Source organism: Haliotis asinina, chromosome 2 (assembly GCF_037392515.1).
Source record: "Haliotis asinina isolate JCU_RB_2024 chromosome 2, JCU_Hal_asi_v2, whole genome shotgun sequence".
Lineage (NCBI taxonomy): Eukaryota > Metazoa > Mollusca > Gastropoda > Lepetellida > Haliotidae > Haliotis > Haliotis asinina.
In genome coordinates, this window is record NC_090281.1 from 58,903,847 (window position 1) to 58,919,410 (window position 15,564).

At 41.2% G+C, this 15,564-nt stretch overlaps 1 protein-coding gene across 1 annotated transcript; it reads left to right on the plus strand.

Moving 5' to 3' along the window:
- Window positions 1-3,067: 3,067 nt before the first annotated feature.
- Window positions 3,068-14,972, plus strand: LOC137272737 (uncharacterized). Its single transcript, XM_067805120.1, has 10 exons — window positions 3,068-3,195; window positions 6,847-7,092; window positions 7,489-7,654; window positions 7,781-7,899; window positions 8,492-8,642; window positions 9,233-9,336; window positions 9,513-9,650; window positions 10,745-10,858; window positions 11,969-12,062; window positions 13,701-14,972. The coding sequence occupies exons 1-10, from the start codon at window positions 3,123-3,125 to the stop codon at window positions 13,867-13,869; spliced, it is 1,374 nt and encodes a 457-aa protein (XP_067661221.1). The 5' UTR covers window positions 3,068-3,122; the 3' UTR covers window positions 13,870-14,972.
- The last annotated feature ends 592 nt before the right edge of the window (window positions 14,973-15,564 follow it).

Genomic DNA, 15,564 nt, shown 5'->3' on the forward strand with positions numbered 1-15,564 from the left:
TAGAAGAGTCAAGTTTCAGATCATAGGGGTGGCCCTCGTTTATCATTCGGTAATCTGTCGTCATTAGACTATGAAGTGTTGTTAAGAATGTAGGCGAATAGAGAACAACCCTGTGTTACAAATGCAACGAGGCATACACTTTGTCTGTGAAAATACATACTTTTACAGGAGCTTCTGAACTCAGGGACAATGCATCTAGTTTACTTCTTTGTGTAATTAAAAACTTTTCGTAAACTTTAATAAAATATATAATCAGCGGTTTGTCACCCCTCATCCCCTAGTAAAACGGAATCCATGGATGGATAATTTTGTGTAAAACTGATTGATTCAGTGAAAACTAGGATAAGTAGTTTATCGTATCTGCCAACGAAAATCAGTGTGATAGATCAAGTTGAGAGGTACAGTGGTTATTAAAATAATATACATATATTGCTGTTATATCATATACATACATGCATGGGATGCAAGCGATACATTTCAAAGGTCTGCATATTTATCATAATCTTTTTTCCTGAATATTATTATTATATTATCATTATTACAGATTAAGATAAATATGCAGCAGAGAGGGTTTGGGTGATCCTGGCACAGTCAGGCCAGTAAGGCTTATCGCCAGCCCAGGGCCGTCGCCCCCTCTACACGCAGCCCAGACAGCGAATGGGACTTCTCCCAGGAAACACTGCCAAGTCGAACCCACCATGAACTTTCCGGGGAATATGGAGGCTCCCCATCACTGCAGCCTTCTGCATTACCCAGATTGTCAGAAGGGCTGTGCTCCCGGTGGAGAACCCGGGCACTCTCCTGATTTGCGCCAAGAGCACCAAGAACAATGGGGAGCCTGACGACAGTGTACTTGGGGTGCAAGCGAGACATTTCAAAGGCGAGGTCCGCATATTTATCATGCTTTTCCTGAATCTTGCCAATCATATTGCTGTCAAAAGGGACAGAAAATGCAATGATATAAATAATTTTATTGGCTTTATAAAAAAGAACAAGATCAGGTTTGTTGGGTATCCACTGACAAGGTGTTGGACAGTCTCTGTGAATTCATTGGAAAGACGACATTTCATGTTCACATTTTGATTAAGAATCACATTTTGACGATTGCGAGTGGGAAGTGACTGGACCTGAGCAGCAAAGACGCAGCCATCAGTTTCACATTTGAGACCAGCCGACGTCATCCAGGCGAAGGAGTCGGTTGTATTGCTGTTCTGTTCCACACACTGCATGTACACACGATGCAATGGCTTATCAGAGAGCTTCTCCACAAAGAACCGACTCTGGGCTGACTTGGTAAAGGTCTTCACCTGGTTTACTCCCATCGCTGTATCGTCCATCAGTACATCGCCATCAACAAAATTAACCTCAAATTTCAAATTGTGTCCTACAACCTTGGCACGCTTAAAATAGCTGTGGACTTCCTTGCTTTTATCGTGAGTCTTGACGTGCATCACCAGAGAATTATCCGATAAATAAATATGTGCAAAAGTACACAATACAATTCTATCATGAAGAGCCTCCAGATTAATCAAACCCCGACCTCCAGAAATGATTGGCATATATAAACGATTAAGAGAGGAACGAGGGTGGTGTGCTCTGTTATCAGACTCTGGATGTCTTGTTTTGTCCAATCAACTACTCCAAAGGAAGAGGACTGGCACAGCAAAAGTATTGGTGGCTTTGACCTTGTTTCGAGCATTGAGCTGTGAGCTCCAGATTTTCTTCAAACGAGATTTATACTCGTTTATCTTGAATCTGGGCAGTCTGGAACTTGTGTCGAACTTGCATTTCAAGATAGGTGTACGTAGGCCTGATCTTCCACAAGATGCTCAATAACTCCTCCCCCTTGTAACTCGACTGATCCATCATTGGTTACCTTGCCACGTTTCATATGAAGAGTATTACATCTGTCGAGTCCAAATGTCATGCCAATATCACTAGTAAAGAACTCGACAAGGAGAGCCTGTTCTTTCAAATTGGTCTCTCCTTTGGCAAGGAGCTCGATGTCATCCGTGTAGAGGAGATGAGTAAGAGGTGTTGGGGATTTGTGCTGAGATGATCATATACTGGAATAGGAAAACTGAGCCCCGTTTCACAAAGGTGATCGTATTGGCCGCACGTTAACATAAACTAACGATAGTCGTGACGTTACCACTGATTTGTGAAGTCGGTTTCGACTCGGGAGGGAGGGAGACTACAGGTCACACAACACCACGCGTTTTCCCTCAGACTTCTATGGTGATCTTATATTTTTAAAACATTATCCAGGCTATCAACTCTCATTCCACGTACACAAAGACACTGTCTAGTATTATTTAAATTACAATAAAACACAGTTTCTGGCCAACTTGTCGGGCTAACTTTCCGAGCACAGGAAATTGACCACATCATCCCCAGTTTCGCACCAAATGTCATTCCAAAGAATTTCTTAATTTATATATGACGCACTAAACATATTCTTAGTCGTATTATGGTTGAACCTCAAGCATTTGAACCTCAGACATTTGAACCTCAAGCATTTGAACCTCAGACATTTGAACCTCAGGCATAGCACAGTTGGTAACAAAATGACCGTCGCATGACTTACTGTCTTCTTACTAACCCTTGGAAACCACAGACTGTTGGACAAACTCGAGAAATACATAAGACCATCTAAATTTCATATTCACATTTTAAAATCATGCATTGAGTAGAAAGTGACTCGGCGTTGCCAGCAAACCATAAAGTTTTCTGTTTCCGTTTCAAGACCAGGCGACTCTATCCAAGTGAAGACCTCAGGTTGATAGTCTGCTCAACTAGGCGAGTACTGAGTATTGCCCAGTATTGAGGGCTTTAGGAACAATCATGAAATCCAGGGCATTTTTGGTAAAGGTAGCTACGCCCGTCAACACATTGTACATAATCGCAGTGCAAGGTTATATGACATCTATCGTTACTGTTCAAATGTTCCAATAACACATGCAAACATTACTGTGGTAGTCATCGCTAGCTCACTGAATAGACGTTTTGTCACCTTGTTATCTATGCAAGTTGTGCTGAGACGTAACATACTTCCTCGTACACAAATACTTTGAGATACTCGTTTTCCCGACTGGGGTGGGTAGATACGCTGTTGTGACATCATGGTGGGTTCAACACTTGTTTTGGTCTTGTGTACCCTAGCACTCCCAAGCACTGCCGCTAGATCTAACAATGGTAAGTTGGTGCTTCAGTGTTTTATGTCTCTGTGCTATGTTGTAGTAAATAGCAGTAGTGCCTTTGGGGATGCTCCATGCATCATGGTTCCTCGGCACCCAAAACTAGTCAACGCCTTCTTTCACAAAGCACAGGGGTGATCACAAGTCACTAAGGTAACCTTAGTGCAATTTTAAGGAATGGTTAACCTCACTGGAGGTTGCTTCGTGAAAAAGGAGCCCCATGTAAATATGTGGCACGTCTATTGTTTTTCCAACATCCAAATTTCTAGGAGGTAGTGATAGAAATGCGACACTACTCTGTGTGGCGTGAATCATTGTCACAGTATATTTAGGACCACTTTGTTTAGTTTGAGGCTAAGTTGTATGTTAAATCCCATCGGGTACAGGCATATATTTGTTGGATACAGCACTTAATTTGGTGTGAGTAAGCATGGCTATTTTAGCAATGTTCCAGCAATATCACGGCGGGGGACATCAGAAACAGGCTTCACATGGTACCCATGTGGGCCATGATTTTGAATGTAACAATCCGACACAATGAAGGTAAAAGTAAGGTTTTCTTATGTATTAGGACACACGTGTCTACGTAATTGTTATGAATATTAACCATCATAGACCTAGCTGAAGACAAACCATTCCTACAGAATTCTACCTTGCATATAAAACTATTTAATACGTCCCTCAGTCTTTAACTGAACCCAGTCGAAACCTTCATCACTCTCCCAGGTAACCCGCTTATCCTAACCGACACTGTGACTGTGATGAGCAAATGTTTTATTCATACCTATGTAATCCATACTTCCTTATGTAAAGCAGGTGGGGCCAATTGTTAACGATGCATGTACAGTCGAACACTCTGAATGTATACCATTATATATGCTGTGGCACATACATTCAGAGTGACAAAGGTACGACAGTACATGCATCGTTAACAATTGGCTCCACCTGATCAACATAAGGAAGTATGGATTATATGGGTATGAATTACAACATTGTAGGTTAGAATAAGCAGATTACGTGGGAGAGGGATGTAGGTTTCCACTGGGTTCAGTTAAAGACTGAGGGACACACACACACACACACACACACACACACACACATATATATATATATATATATATATATATGAAGATGACTTAAGCATTGCGACACTATATATATATCTGTGTTGGCACATATAATATATATATATATATATATATATATATATATATATATATATTGTCGCAATGCTTAATTCATCTTCACCTACACTTGTAATTTGTCAAGCAGAACGTATTATGCATCATTCTCACCTCCACACAACAGACGAAAAACCCGGTGTTAAAAATGCATCACTTGATAACAGCACACACCGATGTTTGTTTGTGTCAGACTACACATGTATGGATATGGAGTACAGGTTTTATTGTACGGTGATACGCCTGAGCTCAGTAGCAAGCTGTTAGGCCACCTTTGATACTGACAAGTAGTTGCTCAGTGTTGTTTGCTTTCAAGAGGAGTGTACCATCATTTGCATCTGGTCGAAGAGTTTATATTTCTTCATTGTGGTCATGGGCCATAGGTCATGGGCCATGGGTCTTAACATGTTATTGCACAGATAGTGTTCAACTTGCACGTGAAACAGTTTGACACAATGTGTTGCTGACGTGAAACAGTCCACAAAGATATAATAACTTAGCCATTAAACTATCGTCCTGGTTCTTCTCAGTCTAGCACGTCTGTGTTGGCACATCAACGTCATGCCCCTCAAAGGTCGATCGTCACTGAGACCATCAATGTGATGTCGTCTGGTCACACTCTGTGTGCTAACTAGATGTCCAGTACTGTGGGCGTTTGATGACGTTACAGTGACGTATCGGTTCCTCGAACGCAACTCCCGTAAATACCTGTCTTCATGTTGGGTAGAGATATTCAGTCTGTCACTCCTGGGCCTGTCTGCAGTACTGCCAGTCTGTAGACGTGTGACAAGTCTTCCGATGGTGGATTTGCTGCATCCCATGGTCTTAGCCACATACTCCCTCTGCTCAGGTGTCAAACGAGGCATGTTCCTGGTTTTGAGTCTATTACAATGGTGTAAGAGAGTAAACCTGGCTAATTTTTATACCCTAATTTGATACGGGTAACTTTGTGCACAGTTTCCGTTTTATTCGTGTAAATTCGTTTTTTTTCCACAAAATACGAAATGCAAGGGCGAATGTTCACTGGGAATAGACATGTTGTGTTCGAGATATGTGTTTTTAGCTATTTTCAAACAGACTGACAATTATTTTGACAGTTTACAGTCGTTTTTATTGTGGTGGCGTTTCTTGTAGCCTCTAGGTTTGGCCGCATCTGTGTCAAGTGAACATACAGAGGACAGTTCCACGAAGTGGTCGTAGCGCAGTGACAGTCCTAAGTCTACGTTAAAGCATGGGACTTACGATCATCGTAGCGCTACGACAGTCGTAAGTCTACGTTAAAGCATGGGACTTACGATCATTGTAGCTCCGCGACAGTCGTAAGTCTACGTTAAAGCATGGGATTTACGATCCTCGTAGCGCTGCGACAGTCGTAAGTCTACGTTAAAGCATGGGACTTACGATCCTCGTAGCGCTGCGACAGTCGTAAGTCTGCGTTAAAGCATGGGATTTACGATCCTCGTAGCGCTGCGACAGTCGTAAGTCTACGTTAAAGCATGGGACTTACGATCCTCGTAGCGCTGCGACAGTCGTAAATCTACGTTAAAGCATGGGACTTACGATCCTCGTAGCGCTGCGACAGTCGTAAGTCTACGTTAAAGCATGGGACTTACAATCATCTTCTAGCCCCTTCACACTTGAGGCGGAATCAGCTGCAATCAACGAAAATTCCTGGAAATTCGAACTACATTCTAAAACTTCATACTGCATTCCGAATGCATTACAACGTGAATTCTTGTAACATGGCGGAATGTTTATAACATGTTCGAAACTTTCGATGTACATTCGAAGTGAAACATCGAACGATATTTGTTGTGCATTCTTACTGTATTCTAAAGATCCGTGCTGCATTCTCACTACAGTCTAAAAACCAGTGAAGGTTCAGATGAGAATATTGGCCTTTAAGAACCCATGCTTGTCGTAAAAAGATACTAACGGTATCGGGTGGTCAAGCTCGCTGACATGATTAATAATGTCCTCGGTTTCCATTTGTGCAGATCGATGCTCATACTGTTGATCACTGGATTGTCTGGTCCCGATTATTTACAGCTGGAATATTGCTGAGTGCGGCGTGAAACTAAACTAAGCTCACCTCACAATATTTCGATTGCAGTTGGAATACAGTTCGAATGTACCTCGAATACAGCCAGAACGTCCCGAATACGCTTTAAATGAGCCCTGACGTCATCAGAACACCACCGAATTGTAAAAAAACGTGGCCAAAACGTCAGATAGCATTTTGGAGTCGCATTCTTACAAAGCTGAAAACATTGTTAATGCGGTATTTTGGAAATATTTTTTCTGGCTAATTCTCCTTGATTCCTCTCAATTCAAAATAAATCTGAAGGACTGAAGGAGTTTTTAATGCTCTGGTCGCTTTGCTGAATGGTGTTCTCTTCGTTTATCACGGCAAAATACCTATGCATCCCAAATGGACACAGACGGGGTAGTTATTTATTCATTTTCAGCGACAGAAAAGATCATGTTCATCACGGACAGTGGGGCACGTTTAGAAGTCAATGGAAGCGTGTACCGGTGCACCCTGGAGGCACGCTCCAACTGCAGTGCCCTCCAGATCCATACCCCCAACCCGAGGTGTCCCGTATACGACCCTGTCGAGGATTACGTCTACTGGTCGGACTATGCACTGAAGTCTGTCTGTAGGGTCAAGTCTTCTGGAGAAGACTACGAAACGTGGATAAACATCTCCAGAGGTAAGGATGTAAAGATATTTCATAGTTACGAACTTAAAACAAACTCACCAACACGTGCCCACCAAAGAATTACAGCGAAAGCCAAGTTAATTTAATGAGCTGAACATTGTGATGTTGAGAGAGATCACCTGTCAGACTAGACGAGCCACGACGTGTGTATGGTTCCTGTGACGACAGACCATCTGAGAAAGTCAGTGTTTTCCACAGTTTTGGCATGGTTAAGGTGAGGATATTTCAAATTTCAACATCAGCGCACAAAAGGCGTATTTGTTCCTGATTATATCATGAGGGTGAGTGTATATTCTTTAAAACGTAGCTTTCTAATTTTCTTGAGAATGATATATTAAGCATTGTCTTTAAAGACTTACTATTATTTTGGTTCTTTTTTCTTTTTAGGATTATATGGAATGGCCCTTGATTCCGAACTAAGGGCAGTCTTTGTGTTCGACCTCCAAGGTGATAATAGCTCCTTGTGGAAGGTAACCATGGACACAAAGATCCTGACAATGGTTCCGATTGAAAATGCACAAGTATGGGGAATCGCTATCGACACTCAAAACAAGTAAGAATTAAGACAAATAGAATTGAGATCAGTGATTCAAATCAAAGCCTTGTAGAATAACTATGCAAACGATTATTTTTGCAACCGGCGTAATGCCAACTGTTGAAATACTGTTTTACATTGCAGGAAGTTGTTTTTAGCTTTTGCCACAAAAATCACAACGATGAACTACGATGGTAGTGAGTATGTCACTCTACTTAACAAAAAGAATGGCGATCATTTTGGAATGATGTTTGACATGGAACGTAAGTACATATGTTTGGTGATTTTATGGTTAAAATTGGTTATGGTTTAAATTCTTTCTGAAACATTATTACTTTTTCGAAGTTTTGTTGGGTTCTGTATTTTTTCTTCTATGAAAATATCATCTAAAATAATACTTCGTCTGAAACTGATGGATTTACAAAACAGAATGGGTAGACACATGTACCCGCCTGTTTGACTCTATCTATTCATTGCTACTGTAAAGAGATCATTAAGAGTCCCAATGCTCTCTGGCTTCCAAAGATGCCGGTTTTGTGATAAATGACTTAATTACACGTAATATTGTAAGTTTATCCCCATTTATCAATTCACGGAGGCGGGGTAGCCCAGTGATTAAAGCGTTTGTCACGCCGAAGACCTGGGTTCGATTTCCCTCATGGGTGCAACGTGGGCACGCCATTTCTAGTATCCCCCGCTGTGATATTGCTGGGATGTCGCTAACAGCGGTGTGAAACAAAACTCACTTAGTTCTTTTTTTTTTTTTTTTTTTTTGATGTTGCTGGAATACTCCTAAAACACTGCTCACTCACCATTTATCAGTTCAATTACTGTAGCTGTGTATTTGTGCCACAGGTCACACGCTGTACTACGCCGACACTTCAGCGCGCACACTGGGGTCCCTGGATCTGGAGACAAACGTTACCACAGTTTACCGTAATGACAGTCTATATCTGTCTGTGCATGAGTTTGAAGGTGTTCTGTACGCTGGGCCTTTTGGAGACGGGTAAATGTTACGCAGTGCCTTGTATGTAATGTCAGTTAGGTTTTATTCTGCCATACTTCTGTATATACAATACGTAGGTATGCGTGCGTTGTATTCAGCCACAATACTGTATATACAATAAGTAGGTATGCGGTCGTGCGCAATCACTGTATATGCACGTATGCATATAGCATCCACACATCAAATAAAGACTTATTCTGAGTGTTTCTCTGAAGAAAGACCATTGTTATATACCCTCGTAAACATGATGTTGTTGACATAGCCAGAGCAGAGTGAGCAGCTGACAGCAAGTAGGTCGCACTCGACAATTCGATGAAATATTAGCTGAAATAGGCCAAGGATGATGAGCTGTTTTAGATACATACAGCCGATCGAAGTTCGCTGTATTTTTTATGAACAATTGCGGTATGTGGTTCATCTTCCTGAACACAAGAACACAGGACATTATATGGGCATTACTACCACTCCATTCGGTCACAACGATACTACAACAATGCTAGTATAAATCCGCTGTTTTTTCGTCACGGAAGGAAAACGATCATTCATTTACGGAATATCAATAACATATTGACTATTGAATTTCCTTGCAGGGGGACAGTAGATGTGTTTCCCGGAGGCTTTGGACCTCGCTCCTATGTGTACTTTAACACATCCATTCTCGGGGGCATACGTGTTACTGTCTTCAGGAAATATGGTAATGATATAATACTAATAGACTGACTTAAGTAAAGTGAATAATGTACAACGTACGTATCTTGGATCAGCTACGTTGATAATTGGTAATTGGTTGATTTGGGACTTACGTGCAGAAGAAGACGTGCATTCCTGTCCTTCAATGTTAACGTGCTGTACTTGTGTATGTTTCAACAGGCTGTCCGTCTGGGTGGTATGGTCGGCTGTGCACCCGGAAATGTGGGAAATGCGTCAATGCAAGTAGTTGTGACAACGTCGATGGCCACTGTGTAGCGGGGTGCGACACCGGCTGGATTGGTGACACTTGCACTACTGGTGTGTATGGAGTTATCCTACAGATATAACAGTAATGATAGGAATACATTTAATTCCAATAAGTTGTTCAGGGGAGGTCGGCTTAAAGCTGTTTTATTAGATTTCGCTTTAGCTGCTCGAGTTAGCGTCCACTTGAATATGGGAGTTGGTTGCAACGTATAATGTGCTCGGTATTCACATCGCGACACAGTTTGTATTGAACTACAAGTTACGAATGAGTTCTGTGTTAAAGTACGGAAATATGATAGTATTATCTGCTACACTAATGAGACGCGACAGAAGCACAGGGGCTTGTTCCACTAAATACTGTAATCAAGGTATGTACTGTCACTAACGGGGTCTTAGAACTATTTGATAGGAGCTCCTTTTAATGATAGTACATGGGGGACCCATGGGAGAACCAGTTAGTGACAGTTCATGCCTTGATGACAGTTTTTGGTTACACGCCTCTGTGGACAGAAGTCTATGCGAAACAACTGTGTTATGACTGTGGTCTGTGTTATGACTGTGGTCTGTGTTATAGAGTTACGACATTGACCTGTACTAAACTATAGACTAAACACAGGGAGGAATGCTAAGCTATAGAATGACGACAGTGATCTTTGTTCAACTACAGAGGTCAGCTACAGATTACGACAACAGTTTTTGTTGGGTTGCTTTCTTATCTTGAACAAAGATAAGATCCTAATCCAAGTTATCTGAGAAACAATTCAGACCAAGATGGAGATTGGATGATTGAGACATCACCATGTTTACAGCTATAAATGGTGGGGTCATCACGTAGGATTAAAGAGTTGTGCAGGTGATGTTGTCCTTGGTTTGAGTGAACGTAGAGTTATTTTAGCCTGGTTCCCCGAGTCTGCTAACGCTCCGCAACAGGTCCAGGGAACCAGGCTAAGAGCTATTTCAGTTTTTGTACCTTCCCATAATGCATCTGGATGTCAGCTATATGATCATCTGTCAACTAAATGTAAATCTACCGCTTCTTGTAACTAAAGACCTGGAATATAAATTTAGTGAGTTGACTACCAGATTTGAACGATCAATTTGTCACGGAGTGGGGCTCCATTTAATACATGGCGTACTTTTTAAAGTGTGTCCAACTGGTACCTACGGCGAACGCTGCCAGAACCTATGTGAGCAGTGTGTTAATGGCGCCCCCTGCCATCCCGTTACAGGCACGTGTCAAGCTGGAAACATGGAACAAGGTAAAAACAGGGAAAGTATACAAAGCGACGCAAAGTTACGAAGGGGTTTTATTACATGGCTCAATCAGTGTTGCTGGGCTTTATTGTTGATTTGTTGATGATACAGTGACTATTTAATGTGTATACCATGTTATTATTAAGAAATGTCGTCCGCAACATAGCTCCAACCATATCTCCTATTACAGCCAAACTGGATACAATTATAAATATGCAAACATTTTATCCCATTATGATCGTTCTAACATGGCAGCACATGTCATCAATGATTGGCTGCAGTCTGTTCCATTACGACCTGACGTCATAAACGCGTGGCATTTGTAAATAAATGCAGGGTGCCGTTGTGGTGACTATGGTTTTTAGGCGTTTTTGGCAATATTCTAGCAATAACACGGTGGGGACGCCATAAAATGGTTTCATACACTGTAACCAGGTGGGGAATCGAACCCGTGACTTTGGCGTGATGAGCCAACTCTTTAACCACTAGACTACCCCAACGTCCCAACTGAAGAGTGTTAAGTGTCGTAAGCAATCTTGATCCAGCAAGAACCTTGGCTATTTCAGTTTTCACTTTCCTCGAAATCATTCAGTATTGCATTCTGTTATTGGTTAGTTGCTGACTCATACATACTAGGTTGTAGGTTTATTTACTGCTTTTAACAGCACTTGTTTGGAAAATGCCAGCTTGCAGAAAGGTGATGTTTACCACTGTGGTCAAGTTGGCACCGGTGTTGTCTCGGAATATTAATAATAATCCCTCTATATAATGCGCCTTTACTCTGCAGGCTCAAGGCGCTAACATATTATTACCTCGATTAATCCAAGCTGCCTGTGAGGAGCTAGAAGGTTAACAGTAATATGACTCATCCCACCTGATACCCATTCACTGCTGGGTGAACATAGGTAATATTTTAACAAAGTCACTTGCCCAAGGTGGGACCACGTTTGTTTTGTTGTGTGGCAGGACAGACATTCTCCGGACTCAAGCCGCAAACATGGTCACCCGTCCGCTTGACTTCAAGTGATTTGTGTGACCTGAGCTCTGTGCAGTACTACACACTGCCACATCGTGTTATGTCTGTTGATGTGTCTACCTATCATATTGTACTGCAGATAGGAACCTTGCTGTCTGGGCGCTGACATCTGTTTGCGTCTTCATGGGATTGGTTGTGGTGGTTCTCGTGATCTTCCTGGTCAGATGTAGAAGGTAACCATGGATACCAATTTTCTTTCATTAATGTCAGAAAATAGGGACCCACGCGAACGAAGAGTCAAGTATTTCATTCAACTGGAATATTGCTAAAAGCAGCGTAAAACCCATCGCTCTCACTCATACATTTAGTTAAAGGTCACATGCAACCAAAAAATCAAACATAATTAAAACACATTTATCACTTATTCATGACATATAATATACATTGCTGCTTTTAAAAAAACAAATAAACAAAATTATAAGCGTACAATCGCGATTCAAAAGTGCAATATTTTGTACTTGGGCTTACTTCCCCCGAAACGAAGCCCTCGGGAGACCGAGCCCAGTCTTAGCACCTGGATGTGCACTCAAGTGTAACGACGGATTCTGATTGGCTGTTTCATTTGCTGATCTGCTGAGGGTTCATTGTGTGTACAGACAGATGATCTGTTTGATGGGCATTTTAGAAGTATAGCGAGTCACAAGAAAGTAAGATTCTTTATGGATAACAACTTCTTTTTGTGTACTTGATGCGTAGTTTCAGTATGGATTCACATAATGTTGTCAAACAAAATCATACACACTAAAACAAGTCGTTATCCATGAAGAATGTATATAGAGATGTTGGATTTTGAAAATACATGTTCTCCGAATTTGCGCCCGATCCAATCAAAAATGACATCAGTAGAGATGGTAAACTACTGCGAGGCTGGAATCTGTCATTCGTCCAAGTACAAAGCAGGACTTGAAAATGACAAGAGTTTGCGCCAGTTTCCGTCAGATCCAGTCATCCGAAAAAAGTGAATGTAGTTTGTTTGCAACCCACTGACATAAAACATGTCATGTGTATCACACGTGCCTAATTACATAATGTGGCAGAGACGGGACGCGAGGGCGCGAGTCATAAATCAACTTATTTTCTTTATGTCGTATACTCTGATAGGTGTTAAGTTCAAATTACACGTGGTCAATGATTGAAGCTGTGTACTGCATGTTGTCTTTAGCAGACAGGCAGGCAGACATATAGGTGTGAATAAACCAGACAATGAGCTCTGTGACAGAGACTGCTTACCACAATCAACAAGTTTTTTTTACGTGACGAGTAGATCATTTACTTGTTTGTGTACACAACCAACATTAGACTACTGCTCACAACCTCAGACGCTGGGCATGCATACTGTTTCAAGCTCCGCGAACCTATTCACTGCGCATGCGTTATGGACGCAGCGCAGCACAGGTGTTGAAACCAGTTTTCCCCCCAGCACTGGGGGGAATTTAGCGAAACGTTCGAACTCCGATTTCGCGGGCTTTTTTTTCATCGCGTTTTTTTTCAACTTTATAGGTTTAATTGGCAATTTTTATGATTTGTTTCGGTAAGTGCATACCGAAAGGTACCAGAATCTGCAAAGTTGTGTTTTACGTTGCATGTGACCTTTAAAATTGACTCTTCGCATAAAGCATAACATTTGGATCAGTGTAAGGATACAATGACATTTATTTTCACTGTGATTATGAAATCGGGAGTTTTAAGTTTTAATAACGAGGAAAGAATATAGTTTTGACATTGAATTGAATAAATTACGTTAATAAATCGAATGTATGATTGCGTGTCAGCAACGAGAACCGGTTGCTATTTTAACAACTTGTTTACAGATGGGTAATTGCGGACCAGCAGAAGAAGACTGGCAGTACTGCAGGTGGCATGAGAAACCCTACCTACCAGAATGGTACGGGTGATGCCGGAGATGAATATCAGCCAGATCACGTGTACGAGAAGATGAAGCACGTACAGCCCCCTCTGTATGAGACGCTACATGCTTGAGTGGTCACAATATTTGTGCCATCCACTATACAGCCATATTGTGTAAAAGCGTTTATCTTACCTTCATGTAAAATAGTTTAATTTCATTGGTCAGTGACGCTTTAACGAGATAGTGTTAAAATATTACCCGATGCCACGGTAACCCCCAAACTCTCCGCCGAGAAGCTGTATCGCCACTTATAATATGATGATGTCTTAATATGACACATGCAGTGCACGGAGTTCGAAAACCTGTTTTGGCTGGTTTTGAGTTTACTAATTTACCAACTTTCACTGCTTTGTTTAAACTATTTTAAACATTTTCACATTCAACTTGCACATAATTAATCTTTATAGCATTTATAATCTTGTCAGACTATGCTGCACCACCATTTTGTTTGTTTCTTACTGTCGGTTGCGATCTTCAAAATCAAACACAATTATATATTGTACATGTAACACTACATTTGTAAGGGGTCATATTGTCCATTCTGTACCACCCGTCGGCGTGAGCCATTACAAATTTTGGGGTGCATTTTGTTTTCCATATACCCGCACGCACGCACACACACACACACACAATTTTAAGATATAATAGCAGCTTGGTATAGTATTTACTTTCATATAAAGTGAAACCTTTGGCTATGAACATTAATTTTGGTGTCTTTCAGGAGTAGTGCAGCTGTTTGCGTTGAACATGCACACTGTTATATATATGTGTGTTTTTGTAAATCATTATGTCACATTAATTTTATCTTTAAAGTACAATGGGTCACAAACGTTTGAAGAGCTGCATGTGGATTTCAACTCGCATCTTGAATTTGTATATGCAATTGCTATGTAATTTCGAGTGTGGAGGGTGGGCTGAAAAGTTACCTCCCTTTCTTTTGCTTCCGTGTGGATTTGGAAGCTGTGAGAAGATCGTTAAGTGGCATGGTTTTGCTAGAACATTTAGAACTGTGTAAAGGGTATATAATGTATAAGGGATGGCAGCTGAGGCCACTTTGGATTTACGCTCACCTGTCTGTTGATACTGACGTTACAAAACCTACCTCTCAAAAGACCTCGTCTACATTGAACCACAGGCAAACTGTAAAATGTTGAATAAAACATATTTCACGTGAGTAATTGTTAAATATGGCGTTGGAAATCTGAGATCACAATCTAGTCAGGAATTTGGAGTGTACCTTTGATGGTGGCGATATTTTATTTTGACACGAAAAATACTTTTTGAACCGAAGCGATGGAAGTGTGTTGCCAACCTTTGCTCGCTTCGCTCGCATATATGAAGACTGGTCATTTTCTCTACGCTGCGACCACATTTGCGCAACAGTTTGCCTGTGATTGAACCTCCAACAGCTGTCATCAGTCTTCAATCAGTACATCTGGTTTTACTGGGAATATCAAGACTTCGGTGGATTAATGTTTTAGCTTTGTAACCTGATATTTTGGATTTGATCCAATACTATTGTATTGGAAGTCCGTACTCTCATCCTTAGTTCACCTTCTCCCTCTCCCCTTCTCCCTCTCCCCCACCCACAGGGCCTGAAATGTTATTTCTTATATTCCATTCTCCAGTTTAAATATTTATCGCGACAAAGAGATGAAGCTGTGTAAATGTCGCGATTTTGTGTCTCTGTACCATTTATGATATCATGAACGTATGATGTACCCTTTCAATGTCATTTTTGGAAAATAATTACACTAACCATTCAT